The sequence below is a fragment of the Opisthorchis viverrini genome, assembly GCF_000715545.1.
Source record: "Opisthorchis viverrini unplaced genomic scaffold opera_v5_18, whole genome shotgun sequence".
Taxonomy (NCBI): Eukaryota; Metazoa; Platyhelminthes; class Trematoda; order Opisthorchiida; family Opisthorchiidae; genus Opisthorchis; species Opisthorchis viverrini.
The window spans coordinates 1,284,646-1,301,345 of record NW_008751674.1 but is presented as its reverse complement, the minus strand read 5'-3'; the positions used below and the strand labels follow the sequence as shown (position 1 = coordinate 1,301,345).

Here is a 16,700-nt window from a genome sequence, read left to right as displayed (position 1 = left end):
GAGGGCTGGGATACTGCCAGGTTACCTAAGCCCAGATAGGGGAAGTTGAGAGGCATAGGTCAGATTCGAACCACGGACTTTCCGGTCAGTGAATTCACGCTCTAATCACTTGGACCATCTCTCCCCTTTGGGATGACAACGCGTACTGAAAATAGAAGGCATCCGTTGGCCAGTGATTATGCCTTACGCCGGTTTAAGTAAGGTGCCAATTAGTCTCTTGGGCAGGTGCGCGGCCATTGGTTGCGGCGGTTTTCGATGACCTGCCGCAGCACAGGGTCTTGGTCGGTAGCCTGGCGAACCGCTTCAGATACTACGCGGTTAACTTCCGCTTCCAAGGCAATTGTTGCGACTAGTATCCTCTGGTTTTGGCTTGCTTGAATCAAGGAGTCGCGACAGTGCGTCGGCTTGTCCGAGACTCGTGGTGGACTGGTAGTTGACCTTGAAGTCGTATCCCAGAGGCGGAGTGGTCCATCGCTGGAGGTGGTCAGCGATATGCACCGGGATTCCCTTCTTCGAGCCAAACACAGCAAGGAGTGGTTTGTGGTCGGTTTGTTAGGTTAACTAACGGCCTTAAAGCTTTTTGACGGCAAACACGATCGCCAAAGATTCATTTTCTATATGACTGTAGTTGCGCTGAGCTGATGTCAGGGCTCTGACTGCATGTGCAGTGGTTTTCTGGCTGCCGTCGAGAAATAGATGCGAAATAACTGCGCCAGTTCCTCAGTTCGAAGCATCCGACGCCACAACAATTTACAGCGATGGATTGCAGTGGATGGGCAGAAAATCGGAACTCAGCATGGATTTGATAGGGTCAAAGGTGCGTTGGCATTCTATCCATGTCCACTTGTGGCCTTTGGTGGCTTGGTGGACCAGCCAGTCTTCTGCGGGATAGGTATTTTGGCCGTAGCACCGCCCAACGGCGAGCCGTAGGGCAGTATCGGTGTGGAATCCCACCGAACTCCGAGACAGTTGGTTCTCACGTGCTCGCCTGGCTTGCAATCGAAACTCAGTCTTTCTCTCGCAGGTCTGCTCCTCAGTTAGCTTCCACTGGCTGTCTATGTAGATAGGTACACCAGCCCTGAGGTAGTTTCGCTGGACCCATCTTCATGGGATTTTAGCGTTTTGCTATTTGGAACCAAGCGATTCTAGACAATCCCGCCGTTAAAATCTTCGGTCATGCCTTCGGGTGGCTGCCGTTATCAGTCAACTCGTCAGCGAAAAGTCACGAGCTTGCAGCACGTCATCGTCGCGTTGATCTTCCGTCACTCCCTGTTGCCTTGCATATGTGGTAACTTTTCGTTATGGATGGCCCGAGCTATGACCCCAGAGTAGCGGGCTGGCTCTGTTTTCGCTTTTAAATTGGTTAAATTTTTGTCGTCTGTGGAGACACTTGACTCGGACTCCAGCTTCCTCTAATACGTGGTTTCTGGAGCTGACTCGTGGTCCTTGACTCGGACTCCAGCTTCCTCATACGTGGTTTCTGGAGCTGACTCGTGGTCTAGGGGACCCTGATTGCGTCACATTCAGTGGACGATTAAAGTGGGGACGACTTGTGTAGTTCAACATGTACGTTCAGTTCGCTCAGGAAATCTCAGATTTTGCACGACGAGGGACTGATCCACCGTCGTATGCCATGTAGCATGACCAACGTTAATGATGGCAGGAATACCAATAGTCACAAATGGCCGAACCGGGATGGTCACCACAACCAGTGAGCATACTGGTCACTTCATTCAGACGAATAGATGGGGACCGAAGTTATCGTAAAGTCATTTACTCACCGGACTTGAATTTAGCACATCGCTTTGGAAACGGCTTAACTGTTAAACCAAAGCTTCAATATTGTACTAAAGCATTGTAGCTGATCATGGCTGTTTCAGTTGGTCAGGGTGATGGTAGTAATAAAGATCCGAAGACCCAAATCTTGGTCACAGAAACATTGGAAGTTTATACTAAATGCTGTCTGGTACCTCACTTCAGAATGTAAGTTCTCTCAACACCCTTATATGTAACCGGAATTTGTTTGCAGACGGAAGGAGGAGATTAGTACCGGGTTTTTTAGCATTCTATTTTATACTAACATGCAATTTCCCTCATTGCCTTCGTTTGATAACAATAGTCGAATTTGTATGTTTTAGCTTTGACATTAGCCAACTTCGTTTACCGTGGAAATGTGCTATCTGGGAGATGCAGGGACAGTGTCACGTCATCTTAAAGCAGGTGAGCTCATGATGTGTTCAAGTTATCGTCTTTCGCCATCGATATTTTTGTTGACGGAGTAGCCTCTGACGATTTCACAAAAATAGGCCTGCGTGACCCCGCAATATTGCTTGTTGATTACTTTGTTCAGTGGATTAAAGTTTATTGGTAGTTGAACCTGTTTTTAGCGGGGATGGGATTTGTATGAAACGAAACAGAACCTTGATGTGATCGATCTGGAGGTGGTTTACCCTCGGAGCATTCGGCATAGTTACTGATTGATGGTAAATGCTGTCATGGATTCTCTAGGAAGAGGCCCCTGTTGTGAAGTGGCCTCTTGGCGGATTGTTGTTCACCCCGTCCAGCAAAACTTTTCAACTTCACTTGCCTCGAACCCATCCATTCTGGGGCTCAGTGTGAGCAGTCTCGAGCAATCGTTGAGCGTAGTTGTTCAGTGTGTATACCACATATAATCAATGTGCGTGGGTCAGGTGAATTCGAAGCGAATTCCTTAGGCTGCAGAAGCTACTCAGAACCCCGTACAACTCTACGGTGGGCTTTTTTAGGTAGCTAGGAGATGTAGTATGAAAAGCGAAAATGTGTGAATAAATAAAGCTTTATAAACAGAAGAGAATAAGTTGATCTCAGGACTCTTACTGATTCTCACGGAGTCCTCTGTGTCATGATTCGGCCGCCTTCTCCGTTCTTTGCGTGTAGCGTAAGCACACAATTTGTGGACAGATCTGCGCCCCGAAGTTAAACAGTTAAGCCTTAGATAAGATGCCTGTTTTGGGTGACTTTGGTGTTTGTTTTTTACTGAAAAAGATGCTTAATTGCAGTGGAGCTAGGGTAGAGCTGTTGGTTGCATGCATTTTAAAGAAAAACAGCACGCAATTCTGATTGCAGCATGGGTACAGCGTAAGCTTTCGTTAACGGCGAGCGCTAGTAGATGTCGTTCAGTTAAGTTGCACCTAGGTATGTGCTTTTCATAGCGACCTCTGTTTCAAAACACTATTGTTTCGCACTGACCAACCTGCGGTTTGGACACGCATTCCATGAGAAATCTTCGGGTTACAGTTCATTCACGTTGTAACCACAGCATCAGTTTTAAGCAAAACGTACAAGTGACCGAATTCGACGCAATGGCATCTCGCAGACCTGTTACTGAACAGCAAACACCCAACATGAGTTGCTGTGTCTTTGGGCGTGATGGCACTCAACTCACTAAATACATATTTTTTCGTAATCGATCATCATCACCGTCGACAGCATGACATCAGTGTTCAACACCGATGCTTCACTGCCGTAATCGATAAAAAATGTTTGTCTGAAAAACGTCGTAAGCCGTTTGATAGGCCTAGGGATGCATACGATGGCTTTAGCCTCTTCCAGCTGGTATTACCGAGTTGGGTCTCGTTGGCCTTATCTGATCATGCTCTTCGAATAGCATGTCGTCCTGTCTCAGATTATACGATGACGCTACTGTACCGTCATTATATAGGAGCTGCATTCTTTTTGAATGGTGGCGCGACCCATTTGGATCGCCTTTCTCACATACCTTAGCACCTTTCGCTGCATTACAGCAACGCTGATTCTCAGGTAACATGACCCCTTAGAATTTTGCAGAACGGAATCCCAAAGGATCTCAAAGGAATCTCAAAGGTGTAGTTCCGGAAGTGCATGGGAATAAGTCTACTTATGTGACTTGTGGGAGATCAGTGCCTGATGTGTTTGCTTATACCACTTTCAAGTGGTTGAATTAAGGCAGTGGTATTCGGTTAAATGTATTCATTCAAGACGTTAGGTAGGCAGTGTGATACCGTGTGGAGTGTGCGGCAGTGAAGCTTCGGTGTTGAACACTGGTGTCACGCTGTTGTTGATGATGGTGATGACTGTGTGGAGAGTGTGTGTTCTTTGTGTCATGCTCAACGACGATTGTTCGCGATAGTCATGCAAATCTGCTTTTGGACCATCTATGCACCCAACGTTTCTGTCGGTTCAACAGATTTTGGGTCAATACACGAATGCTACACGATGGCGGAGCGTGATGCGACCCGCCTTCCTGGTCGAAAATACACCAATGCATGTGATATGTTGATCCTAAAAATGGATACTGTATAGCATGGGGGAAAATGGGGTCGCATTGGAAATGATTTTTTCAAGAGCCCGGAGGTGTGGTCAGATGAGGGCGCCGTTACAGTGAATATCGATGTAACTGGCGCCTACCCTACAATAACAAATCAATATGGTGTGACCTCGTATGTCCGTTACAGAATACTAATAGAGGCTCAGGATCATACACAGAACTACTCGTGAAAAGATTTTCTCGTCAGCGTACGAGGATTGGCAGAATGAAACTTTGAGGTTTATGGCCGCAAAATTAGCTGTGTGTGTGTGCAAGGGCAACATAAATGAACGCAGAAAGTACCGTTGCATGGGAAATGTGACGCTATGCTTCACACCATTAGTCGATGCCTTCCAGTCAGCAGACGGTCGGAATTCAGTTGAATCTCCCTTTAAAACCAAACTGATGCGTAAATGAGTGTATGTCGTGCAGTTTGGGTTCAATTAGAATATAGGGTTGAGAAAAACTCGGCGACTGCGCTTACCTCAAGAGCCCCACAAAGGGCGAAACCGTCCGTAGGTTTTCGAAGGATTTTCGCCAACCGTATGAGTAGTTTTCTCCAAAGAAAAGTTAATTTTCATATTGTTCTCTTCACCAATAAACATGAATGTGCTGAAACAGTTAAATTCCTTCGGAACGGACGATATATGTAGTTATATTAGGTGGCCATAGGCTCGTGGCCCCAGGAATACGCCAATAAAAGTACTTCTTCTATGTTATGTCAGAGGAATTCGCCATTCTTCTGTTAGCGTCTCGAAGTAGGTTCCATATAGTAGCTAAGGGACCCGGTGACTCTGGAGATAGGAGTGAGATAGGTCAGATATCGTGTCAGCTCTATTGTGTTCAGGGTCTGAAGGAATGAAAGGCTCGTGTAAATGAGTCACGTCCTGCTGGTTCGAGGTGATGGGTGGAGGCAGCCTCTTCGATCACTTGGTGTTCGAATGTATCCCAGTCCAATAGTGGTGAGCGAGGGAGTCATACTTCAGAAATCTAATGTTTTTTTCCTATTGGACGAGGCTCACAGAATCAAGCTAGGCGAGGAGAGTGATACTGGTGGCTGGTTTGCCCCTTCTACAAAGCGAAGATATGTGGTGTGAAATCGGTGGATATACAAACTAGGAATGTGATGTTCACTGAGGGTAATAGACAATCCTGTCATTTAGGTACCATCTTTTGGGTTGTTGACTAGTTATGCACCGAAGGTGTGCCACATGTTGGCGTTTTGGTTTAGGTGAATTTTAAAAGCGCAAGGAATAAATTATCTTTCCTCCCTTCGGTACCCAGCTGCCGGGTTGCCAAAGCATAGATCCGAGCTACGGAACAACCGGGGTAAGGTTTCAACCACTGACCTTCTGGCCAGTCGTTTCTCAGTCGATGCCCACAGGTGGCCAGTTTCTAGTCTGATTCACTGAAGAGATCGATTCAGCTTGATGAAAGTTTGCACCGCTGCCGTTCTAATGTCCTCTACTGAGAAAAATTGTCACCAACTTTTTGTCCCAGAAGTATGCAACACATTTTGATGATTGTAACACTATGATCCCCTTCTCGCCTGTTTTCAGGAGTTGTCTTTACCCTTGGGATCCAAAACAAACGGTATTTTTGCCCGCAACCACTTCATGTGGGTTTTTAATGTTGCTATCTCTGAAATTTCCCGACTCACTTCTCCCTATGCAGGTGACCCGGAACCAAGCGTTGACGAAAACAAATTCACTCTTTTGGGTTTCCTATTTTGTCCTTTTTGTGACCGTGTCCGGTTGACTTTGAACTATCACAAGATTGAGTGAGTTTTTCATGAGTCTGATTCGATGTATTTATCTCAGTTTGTTGGTCCAACCGGTATGTTATGTTTGACGAATCATCTCTTGTCACCACAACTTAACACGATAACGACATTGTAGTCGTTTCTTGCTACGGACTGTTTCCACATTGATATCTTCGAAACCCTAGAGCCGAAAACAGGAAAGGCTGTTTGACTTTCCATTCGGAATTGATGAAAACTCTTTTAAGGTATCCCACCCTTATTGTTTGCGGTCTTCAGGCGTACGAGCACACTGAAAAGCTAGAACTAATGTGATGGACTGCGGTCTGTTCTGGTTTCAGACACTTCAATACCTAGCCCACAAGCACCACTTAGAAAGTGTCAAATTTATGCATTGTTGGACAAAGAACTTTTCGAATTGTCATGTCCCCAACTTTGTAGATTAACAGGCAATTTTGAGACCAGGCAGAAACCGAACTTTCCTAGACATAAGAATGATTTTGTAATCACACATATCGAGTAGTTGGAAATGAGGCGGAACCAAGGATGCCATAATTTTGACCAGATGTATTTCCATAAAAAACAATCGTTCAGCTGTAGAAACCTTCCGGAACCTAGCAACCATAAGCAAGAGGGCTGGGATACTGCCATGTTACCCAAGCCTGGGCGGAGGAAGTCGAGAGGCAGAAGTTGGATTCGAACCACGGACATTTCGGTCAGCAAATTCGTGCTCTAACCACTGAGCCATCTCGTGTGTTTCCAACCAGGTGGTGGCCGGATTTTTATGCCCCCATCAAATAGATGGAGGCAACCGTTCCGAAATCACCGTCGATAACTTGCACTTTTAAGGCACCAGTGCACTCGGTCGTTTATCTGTGGGTTGAAACAGACCTTAGTGGCCTTGTTCTATTCTCATCCCAGCCACAAACGGTTTCTGTTGTTTGTGATCATCGCCTTCTGACTGACTGAAACATCTCTAGCTGTGCGGAATCTGTGGTGCTGGGTCATGTGACTTTTATTCTCTCCCAATTCATATGCTGCCATGTGTGATTCAACAAATTTTACTGTAGCTACTAATGACCCTGTGCAGCTAATTTACTTTAAAAGTACGACTCACGGTTCTGTAGAGTAACTATATCTGGGCAGATGGCATGTTGTGCATAAGTGAGCAGAGTTGATCTTTGGTATTCTGTCTCTTCCTTGTTTCTGGTATCTTGGTCACATGCATAGTGATTTTCAACACAGATGGTGCGTTGTTGCTGCGTACGTAACCGCTTTTAGAGCTACGGTGACTCCACTCTTAGTGTTTCCATAGGAAATTCTTTAGTACTGAAAAGTACATGCAATCTATGAGGGCTGCGATAAACTGTTACGTAACTACTATCTATGTTATGCATCGTGCGCTCATTTACGGAGCCTGATGGTACTGCAAAAAATCTAGTCACTAGCTGGGTGCGTGAACACTGCATTTCTCTGTTGAGTACTTTTGACTCAGTGTTTTTGCAGTAGTTATGTGAAAAAATCAAAAACCTTGAAAATTTTGGCACAAAATATCAGACATGGACTGTCTCCAATCCGGACTGCTGAAATAGTCTTGTAGATAAAGAGTTCCGTTGACATTGTGTGGAAGAGCTTCGCAGGTTATATAGGCTTTTTGCTGAAATTTGCTGCGGCAAGGCTTGACTGCTGTTAGTCATACCAGTGTCCGGAGTTGGATCACTCGGAATAGCCGGAGATCACCTCAATTCATCCGATATATAAGGGACTTGCCACAGTCCAGAGGAAGGCACGCCCTTGTTTGTTAGACTATTGGCCAATCAAAATCGAACCGACTAGCTTGATGCTCCTCGTCACATCACGGAGATTCTAGTTTGACCTTGTGGACACTCTATGAATACAGCTGTAGCAGTCTGCATATGTCACAGCAAGGATTATGTCCGTAGATGTCACAGTGAGCCGAATAACATGCCAGGATGCCGTATAGAACTTGCGCAACGACGGCATTCAGATTAGCAAATGTTCCGGTATTAACTCCTACACCGACTTTGCGATGGGCCGATGGTTCGGTCGCCCCTATGGAACCAATAACATCTGAAAGGGAACTGAATTTCCCCCCGAAAATGGGTGTGTCCTTTCGCACCACTATGTCCCTTGGAAAATAAACTGGACGCTCGTGCCGCGTTTTTGCGTGGATGGTACAACTTGCTTTCCATTGGAATCAGACAGGCTTTAACAGTGTTAGGCGGGGTGTGCTGTGCCACTGGGCAAACAGATGACACCGGGCTGTTCATTCCAACTGGTTTGATATCAGAAATATAAATAAATCCTTCAGCTGTAGCGCCCTTTCGGTGCCCAGCTGCCTTACTACCCGAAGGAAGCATGAAAGCTGGGATACTGTCAGGTTGTCCAAGCCTAGACAGGGGAAGTCGAGAGGCAGAGATCGGGTTCGAACCACGGACCTTCCAATCAGTAAATTCACGTTCTAACCACTTGGGCTATCTCGCTCCCAAGTTTGGAGAGGTAAAGCTACTTCCATTGGCAAGCAGAATATCGGTTTTGAATAGCCGGGTAATTTTAAGTTCCTTATAGGTGTTCCGTTTGTGCAATTCTGGATTTAGCCGTAAATTAATCGAGGATATGCCAGGATTTTTGGTGCGGTGCTGGCCTACGGTGTGGCGCGACGTGGTTATTTTAGGAAATTTGATGCGCGAGTCTCGTGCTTCTGGGCAACAGTATCGTGCTCCTGTCGCAGGTGTACACTCTCGAGGGGAACAGGCAACGAATGGGTTAATCCAATCTTCTTCTGTTCTGCAGAAGTGATCACTCCCGTGGCGATTGTCATCCCACAGAGGACATTCTTTGGGTTTGAAACTCAGATTCCCGGGAGTCGGGCACCCATTCACGCTTTTGTGTACCGTTTGAGAGCTCCAGACGACAGCCTGTTGGCGTTCAACATCTGTTGGATCTCGCGGACCACAGAATAAATTCAGTTGTGTTTTTTTTATATAAATTCCTATTAGATCTCGAGAATAACTATGACCTGACTGTGCCTGAGGGAATACTAACCGGTAATGTCAAAATACGTACAAAGCAGGAGGACAAACACTAACGGAAACAACATGTGAATCGAAGGATGTTTGAATAGATTTACAGGGGGGTGGGGTAGGTTACCGGGGAAATTCGAAACAGTCAATGGTTCCCAGGATGAGGTCACTAACAAATCATTTGTTTGCTGTGCTGTACGGCGGATGCTTATAGGCTCAGCGACCTAGATGACAACTGAACGGAAGTATCATAGTTACGGTACGAATATCCCAGTCACTTCAGTTTTCAACACCTGAGAAGCCGACCAGAAGACTAGCTCACCTTCCACGTGGTAGGCAATCCATTCAGATGGTCGCTGAATCGGAAAGAACTTTATTTTTCTCCCATGTAACTCTGCGTTATCGCCGTCGTTATACATTTCCTAACCTTTAGGTACGAACAAATCCTGGTCTCGTTGTATGATAAGCCAGAGTGGTTCACCAATTTATCGCCGTCGGGCAAAGTACCGCTGTTGTTGAACAGAGGTGATCGTTTGACCGAATCGGACTTGATAATGCGGTTTGTGGATGAACTCCGAGGACCGGATGCATCGTTGTTGAAAGTTTGTGGATTAGAGAAATTCAACGAAGCGGCGGAGCTATCAAGTAAAGTAAGTGTTGCCGCTCTGGTCCCCAAACATGTTCGTCTTCATTGCTTGGTTGGTTGTTTTCCAAGCCGTTATGAAACCGTAACTTTCCAACTGATCAAAATAAATAGTTTCCTCAAAATTGCCACTCTGCCTGATATCATTCAGCCGTAACACTTCGTTGCTTAGCCACCCAAACGAAGCACGAGGGCTGGGATACTGCCAGGTTGCCCAAGCCTGGACAAGGGAAGTCGAGAGGCAGAGGTCAGGTTCGAACCATGGACCTTCCGGTCAGTAAATTCCGCGCTCTAACCGCTGAGCCTTATCACCCCCAATCACACTCCTCGGCCAGACGACTGAGGTTTAGCCGTGCAGTTTTAGAGCTAAGCCCGTTGTACGCGCTCGCAACCAATAGACGCCCATGGCGCAACATGTGGACAATTACGGTTTCTTTAATCCAAGCATCTCCAAATCTCTTTCAGTTGCAGACCGGTCTTTAGTTCCGATAGGGGTTCGCATCCCGGGCGAAAATAGCCAACTTATACCGTGAAACTCATTTAGAGATGGTGTTCCATCCAGTAACATCGACTAAGATAGATCAGCCCCTGGCGTCGACGTTATGTTGAGACATGCACGTTTCTAGGTCACATCGCTCGCAATGCATCATCACTGCTCGCACCTCAGTTGGTGATGAAACTTTTGCAAGCTAATTGCCAAGTTCGGCGAACGGATCAACAGCCACCTGACCAACCACCAATGGGCACACCCTCCAATCACTAACATTCCGGTACATTTTCAGTTCCTTTGCCATCCAGTTCAATTATTTTCTTCAGAATCGAGCTTTCAAATAAATTATGGTTGTACGGTAGCGAGGCATGTATTGAACACTGATGTTGTGCTGTTGATGATGGTGAATAGTCGATCACATCTTGGTTTTAGAGGCGCAAAGCGGCTAAACATAGGCTTTCATCGCACAGCTTTCTAACCAGTTTATCTGTGGACGTCGTATACCACTGTAACGGTGATACTACTGATGGGGGAGGCATGCAAGTAGTATGTTTTCTTGTAAATCTACTTTGCGTCTCTTGAAAAGTGAGATCTATTGCGGAATTTGTGGAGTCGCTGTGTAGCGTTTGCTTGGATTTGAGCAACAGCTTATGAATATCCAGAAAAGTTCAGGAAGACGTGTCCAAAGAGAAGATGGATATTCAGTTTTTGTAAACAAGATGCATACGAGAGTTTTACTTCCCGGTCCAATTGTCTGTAACTGTTCAATTGGCATTTTCTAATAAATAACTCCGCAGAGAACGCCATCTTCCTTTCACTACATATCCACCCCAGTATCAATTAGCCTCAAAGAGCGGAGCGTTTTGATTTGATTCCCAGACAAATTCTTTTCAGACGATTGAAGCAGTGTTGACTGTTTCATGTGAACAGTGTCCATTAATCAGTAATCTAGAAGCGCGTTGTGTAAGTTGGACATTGGGTGTACATTTCAACTGCAAAAAAGTTCGCGTGGCAGCACTCGGCCAACGGGTGCGCCGAAGCGTGAAGCTATGTTCATGAAGCGACGGGAAAAACTGGTCCGTGGCTGAAAAATATTCTAACGCATGGCGATCTCTGTTCCGTAGGATACGTACACAAAAAAGCACATTCCGAAAAGTTGGAGGCATGAAGTGTGGAAAGTAGGTGGGAGCTTTCGAATCAAGGTGGGGGGGGGGAAGATGGCTCAGTTACAACCAACGTCCCTTGACCGGAAGGTCCGTGGTTCGAACCCGACCTCCGTCTCTCGACTTCCTCTGTCTAGGCTTGGGCAGCTTGGCAGTATACCAGCCGTCGTACCTCCTTCGGGTGTTATGGCAGTTAGGCACTAAAAGGGTGATACAGCTGAACGCTTATTGAGAACTCTACACACTGATGTTGTGCTGTTGATGATGGTGAATAGTCGATCACATCTTGGTTTTAGAGGCGCAAAGCGGCTAAACATAGGCTTTCATCGCACAGCTTTCTAACCAGTTTATCTGTGGACGTCGTATACCACTGTAACGGTGATACTACTGATGGGGGAGGCATGCAAGTAGTATGTTTTCTTGTAAATCTACTTTGCGTCTCTTGAAAAGTGAGATCTATTGCGGAATTTGTGGAGTCGCTGTGTAGCGTTTGCTTGGATTTGAGCAACAGCTTATGAATATCCAGAAAAGTTCAGGAAGACGTGTCCAAAGAGAAGATGGATATTCAGTTTTTGTAAACAAGATGCATACGAGAGTTTTACTTCCCGGTCCAATTGTCTGTAACTGTTCAATTGGCATTTTCTAATAAATAACTCCGCAGAGAACGCCATCTTCCTTTCACTACATATCCACCCCAGTATCAATTAGCCTCAAAGAGCGGAGCGTTTTGATTTGATTCCCAGACAAATTCTTTTCAGACGATTGAAGCAGTGTTGACTGTTTCATGTGAACAGTGTCCATTAATCAGTAATCTAGAAGCGCGTTGTGTAAGTTGGACATTGGGTGTACATTTCAACTGCAAAAAAGTTCGCGTGGCAGCACTCGGCCAACGGGTGCGCCGAAGCGTGAAGCTATGTTCATGAAGCGACGGGAAAAACTGGTCCGTGGCTGAAAAATATTCTAACGCATGGCGATCTCTGTTCCGTAGGATACGTACACAAAAAAGCACATTCCGAAAAGTTGGAGGCATGAAGTGTGGAAAGTAGGTGGGAGCTTTCGAATCAAGGTGGGGGGGGGGGAAGATGGCTCAGTTACAACCAACGTCCCTTGACCGGAAGGTCCGTGGTTCGAACCCGACCTCCGTCTCTCGACTCGACTTGTCTAGGCTTGGGCAGCTTGGCAGTATACCAGCCGTCGTACCTCCTTCGGGTGTTATGGCAGTTAGGCACTAAAAGGGTGATACAGCTGAACGCTTATTGAGAACTCTACGGACCCTTGTGACTTTTACACGCGCTAAACGAAGCAGATTGGTGTCCATGGTACTGTGTTATCGAGAGTCACTGTTTTCTTGTTACGTTCGTTTCTTTTCTCCGGAGCCATACACGGGCCATTTCACCAGGAGCACTTTTATTCTTTCCCTTGCTGATGTTCGACAGTCGATATCCTGTGGTAACCTGTTAAATTACGGTTACCTTAGGTATTACTTAGGATGTGGTTCGTATTGCATCCGATGCACCTTTCGCTTTTCCATTCTGAAAAGTTTTCTGGTTGCTGTTTTTGCTCTAATCGTTTCCTGTAGTGAGAAACGTACGACTGCATATATTCCCAACTTTCTACAAGAGATCACTCGACTATCTGCACTAACCGCTCGCTTGACTGCCTAAGTAACTGGAGGGTTTCGCTTCAGTGTAACCGCGCCGTGAGAAGATAGTTGCTAATGGGCCTACCGCTCACCAGTTCCCCAACCGGCTAGTTTCTAGCTTCCATTATATTATTATCGCTCGAAAACTGTGCAACTGAGCGACTACTAGCTAACTGTGACTCCTTTGTCACCCTCAGTCTATTTTAGGAAGTACAACTTCAAACTAACGTGCATTCTGGCCAGTGAGCATCATTCTATATGACAGCGCTTCCAACTTCAGTCACGAATCACACCTATCCTTCGAGGGTAGACGTTCGTGTAGAATGGGAGCCATTTCTCGTAGGTTTGTAACTCACCTCTTTCTTGCTGCATTTTGAATGTTCCCTTTTGTTTACGCATGGGCCTTCAGTTTTTTGTCATCCGTTGGAGAGCGGCTAATCCATGGCGCCCTGGGTTTACGACTTTCGGTCACGAATATGACTCAATCTGTAAGATTGCACCTACTTTGGCCACAACGATGACTCGCTTTTGTTTGTTCACAAGTCTGTAACTATCGCACTCCTCGAAACACGTCTCCTTAAACAGTTACTCGCAGTTCCGCAAGCTGCAGATCACATTGTGATTCTTTTCATCAAAAGGTGTACTCCCTTGGATGCGAGTACCGATTATTTTCCGATCCGTTTCGTCAAAAGCTCACCTATCACCATCCGTCACCATCAATCACATGATCATTAAGGCAGGTGTGTTTTTAACACTGAAATCCAGAAACCACAACCAGTAGTAGTGTACTTTTTGATACGACAAGCGAACTGACACGAAATGCGTGAGCTTCGCATCCGAATTCTCTCCATTTCTTTCGTTCCTTTCTAGTTCTTCAAACCAGCGCACACCATCCTGTTCAAACCGTCGTTTGATGAACAAACTGCGGCTGCCTTTCGCGAAGCGTGTGAGGCCTTGTGTACCGTGTTGAAGAAGGACTACTTCGCTGGTATGTTGTTCCATAGCGCTCTGCAATTGTTTCTTGGTCAACGTCCACAACAGCTTTCTTCGTACTTTTCCAACTTGAAGCCACGTATGATCGTAACAGAGGGACAGAACGGAGCGCTAATATTATTGGGGTATATGTGACGCCTTGCCTCGTACATCAGTGAAGCATCAGTGTTGAACATTGACGTCATGTTCTCGATGGTGATGACGCCTCGTAAATCTATCTGTCGGATTAGGGATTAGTAGTTTGTTACAAGGTCACTTTCGCTACATGTTTTGAAGCAAGGCGAGGATGCTTCGGTTTGCAACTTTTTTTCTGAGTTAACTCGTGAGGTATTGGTCGGGAAGTCCAGAGTATCTTTTGTGAACCTGCCTAACCTTTGGTGTAGGCGCAACATCAGCTTATGCGTCAAGGGTCGAGTTTTCAATCCTGCGTTGCGCTTCATATTGTTATATGAGCCAGAAACCTCGCCTGGACGCGCCGAGGGCATCCCAAAACTTTCAGTGATCGGCTTTCGATGTGTCCGAAGGATTTCCCAAGTCTGATGGAAACACCGGACCATTAATGCCGAAGTACGTCGAATGATCTTCGAAAGAAATAACTCACCCACTATAGATGAACTCCATAGGTTGCTCTGGCTTGGTCACGTGCTCCGTATGCAAGTTCACCTATTTCCTCTAAGGGTTCTTTTCACGCAACCACGCGAATTTCGGAAACTAGCATGGGAAGGTCAATGAATGACATGCGAGCAAAGTATGAAAGCCATTATCAGCAAACTCAGCTGCGTTGATGGGGTCCCTGAGAAGGGACATATAAACGTTAGAGACATTGCCAGATGTGGCCTAGTCGCGCGCTCAATGGCGCGCTTTTGACCTCAGTACATAGCTTCACCTCCTGATCTGTTCAATGAAAATCCACTGAACTCTTTATTGATCCATCAATTGTATCATCTACCGTCTCCATTGCGTAGGCATCTGCTGCATAGTTCGGCATACGCTTCACATCTGTAAAGTGTAAAGGGCTAACGCAAGACTCGATAGGATCAAATCAAAAAAGGCATGTTTGCAGATGAACAGGTCGATGGGGTAAATAAGTTCGTATATCTGGGCAGCTGCATAGGTCCTGGTGGACCACTGTTTATTAGTAGTATATTGCTGTCGTTTGTGATGATGGTGTGCTGTGGTGATATCTGCTGTCTCCGCTCCAGTGCCTAGTGACGTAAAGACTCGCCGGCAAGAAACACTACAGCTTTGTTGCGAACAAGCGAGCGAGTGCGAAGGTACAACGACCTCAAGCTATTCTTATTGAGGAGCACTGTCTGACCTTGGTCCAACGCTGTTTCACGCTGTCTGGCTTTGATACAAGGTTGTCTGGCGTTTCATATTGAGGGGGCGTTATCTAATCTTGATCCAATGCGGTCTCGTGCTTTCTGGCTTCGATTCAGGGCTGTCTGGTCGGCGTCTAGTGGAGTTGAGAGTCTCAGTAGATCCCGGACATTCTTTGGTTACTTTCAGCAATCTGACCTTCCTGATAGTTATGAATGAACATCTACAAACCACTCACAGCGCATTTTCCACGCATAGCACACAAGTTGTGACTGGTGCACGACTATTATGTTTGGACCGCACCAAATAGGTAGAGAGCTTGGAAATTTCACAATCTGTTTACCAGACCACACTACAACCTACTTCCCCAAGTGTCATGTTTGAATTGGGGTAGGGTTTGTAAGTTGGGGCATAACAAGTGAACATTGCTACCAACTATTGTTTCCCACTGCGTTGTCTAATAAACTTATTATTTCATCTTACCTAACAGGTGACCAACTCAGTCTTGCTGACTTGGTTCTCTTCCCTATGATTGATCGATTAGAAGTGATTTTGTGTCAACTGAATGGTCAACCTCCTGAGTCTGTGACTGAATACAAACCAGATCAATCTGCTGAGTATCCTGCGCTGGTTAACTATTTGTCACGACTTCGACAAATTTCTTGGATTGCCTCGATTCGCCAGCCGCTTCGCGTGGTCTCCATGTTCTGTGCGTCAGTTAGGGCTGGAAAACCAAATCTTGAGATTGCCTAGTTCTTCCAGTCCGGCTTTCATTCCTTTCGCCGTGTTGTTGTTACCATATTCACCTAGATCTCTCGAGTTGGCCCTTTCCTTCCATTCCGCTTGTCCGACAACCTCAGTGGTTTTTATTTTCGCTTATCTTTGTTTGCCTTTGTTTACTGTCGTCTTTTGTCCGTCTTTGATTGTTCACGAATTTTGTTTTGCCTTTGTTTAATGTCGTCTTTTGTCCGTCTTTGATTGTTCACGTGTGTATTTCGTGAATAAACGTGCCTAGTTGTGACCAAGTTCTTTGCACTTTTTGCCAGGAATAGTGTATAGTGTGACCATCGCTCCCTGCTGACAGACACTCAGACTTCCTAGGGTTAGATACTTTTTCACATGGTTCGGCTGAAGCACCCTTTCGGTGCCTAACCGTCATGCCACCCAAAAGAAGCATGAGAGCGTGGATACTGCTAGTTACCCAAGTCTCGATAGGGGAAATAGAGAGACAGAGGTCGGGTTCGAACCACGGACCTTCCTGTCAGTAAATTCGTGCTCTAACCACTGTCATCCCGCCCCCAGTTTTCCACATGCTAATAAGG

General features: G+C 46.0%; 2 protein-coding genes across 2 annotated transcripts; one reads left to right on the top strand and one right to left on the bottom strand.

Moving 5' to 3' along the window:
- Window positions 1-209: 209 nt before the first annotated feature.
- T265_01661 (hypothetical protein) lies at window positions 210-4,929 on the bottom strand (the record flags this gene model as incomplete). Its single annotated transcript, XM_009165727.1, has 5 exons — window positions 210-510; window positions 593-679; window positions 755-1,051; window positions 4,628-4,726; window positions 4,823-4,929. The coding sequence occupies 5 exons, from the start codon at window positions 4,927-4,929 to the stop codon at window positions 210-212; spliced, it is 891 nt and encodes a 296-aa protein (XP_009163991.1).
- Window positions 4,930-5,884: 955 nt separating this feature from the next.
- T265_01660 (hypothetical protein) lies at window positions 5,885-16,403 on the top strand (the record flags this gene model as incomplete). The annotated part of the gene is made up of 4 exons (XM_009165726.1): window positions 5,885-6,104; window positions 9,561-9,777; window positions 13,936-14,053; window positions 15,869-16,403. The coding sequence occupies 4 exons, from the start codon at window positions 5,941-5,943 to the stop codon at window positions 16,129-16,131; spliced, it is 762 nt and encodes a 253-aa protein (XP_009163990.1).
- Between the last annotated feature and the right edge of the window lie 297 nt (window positions 16,404-16,700).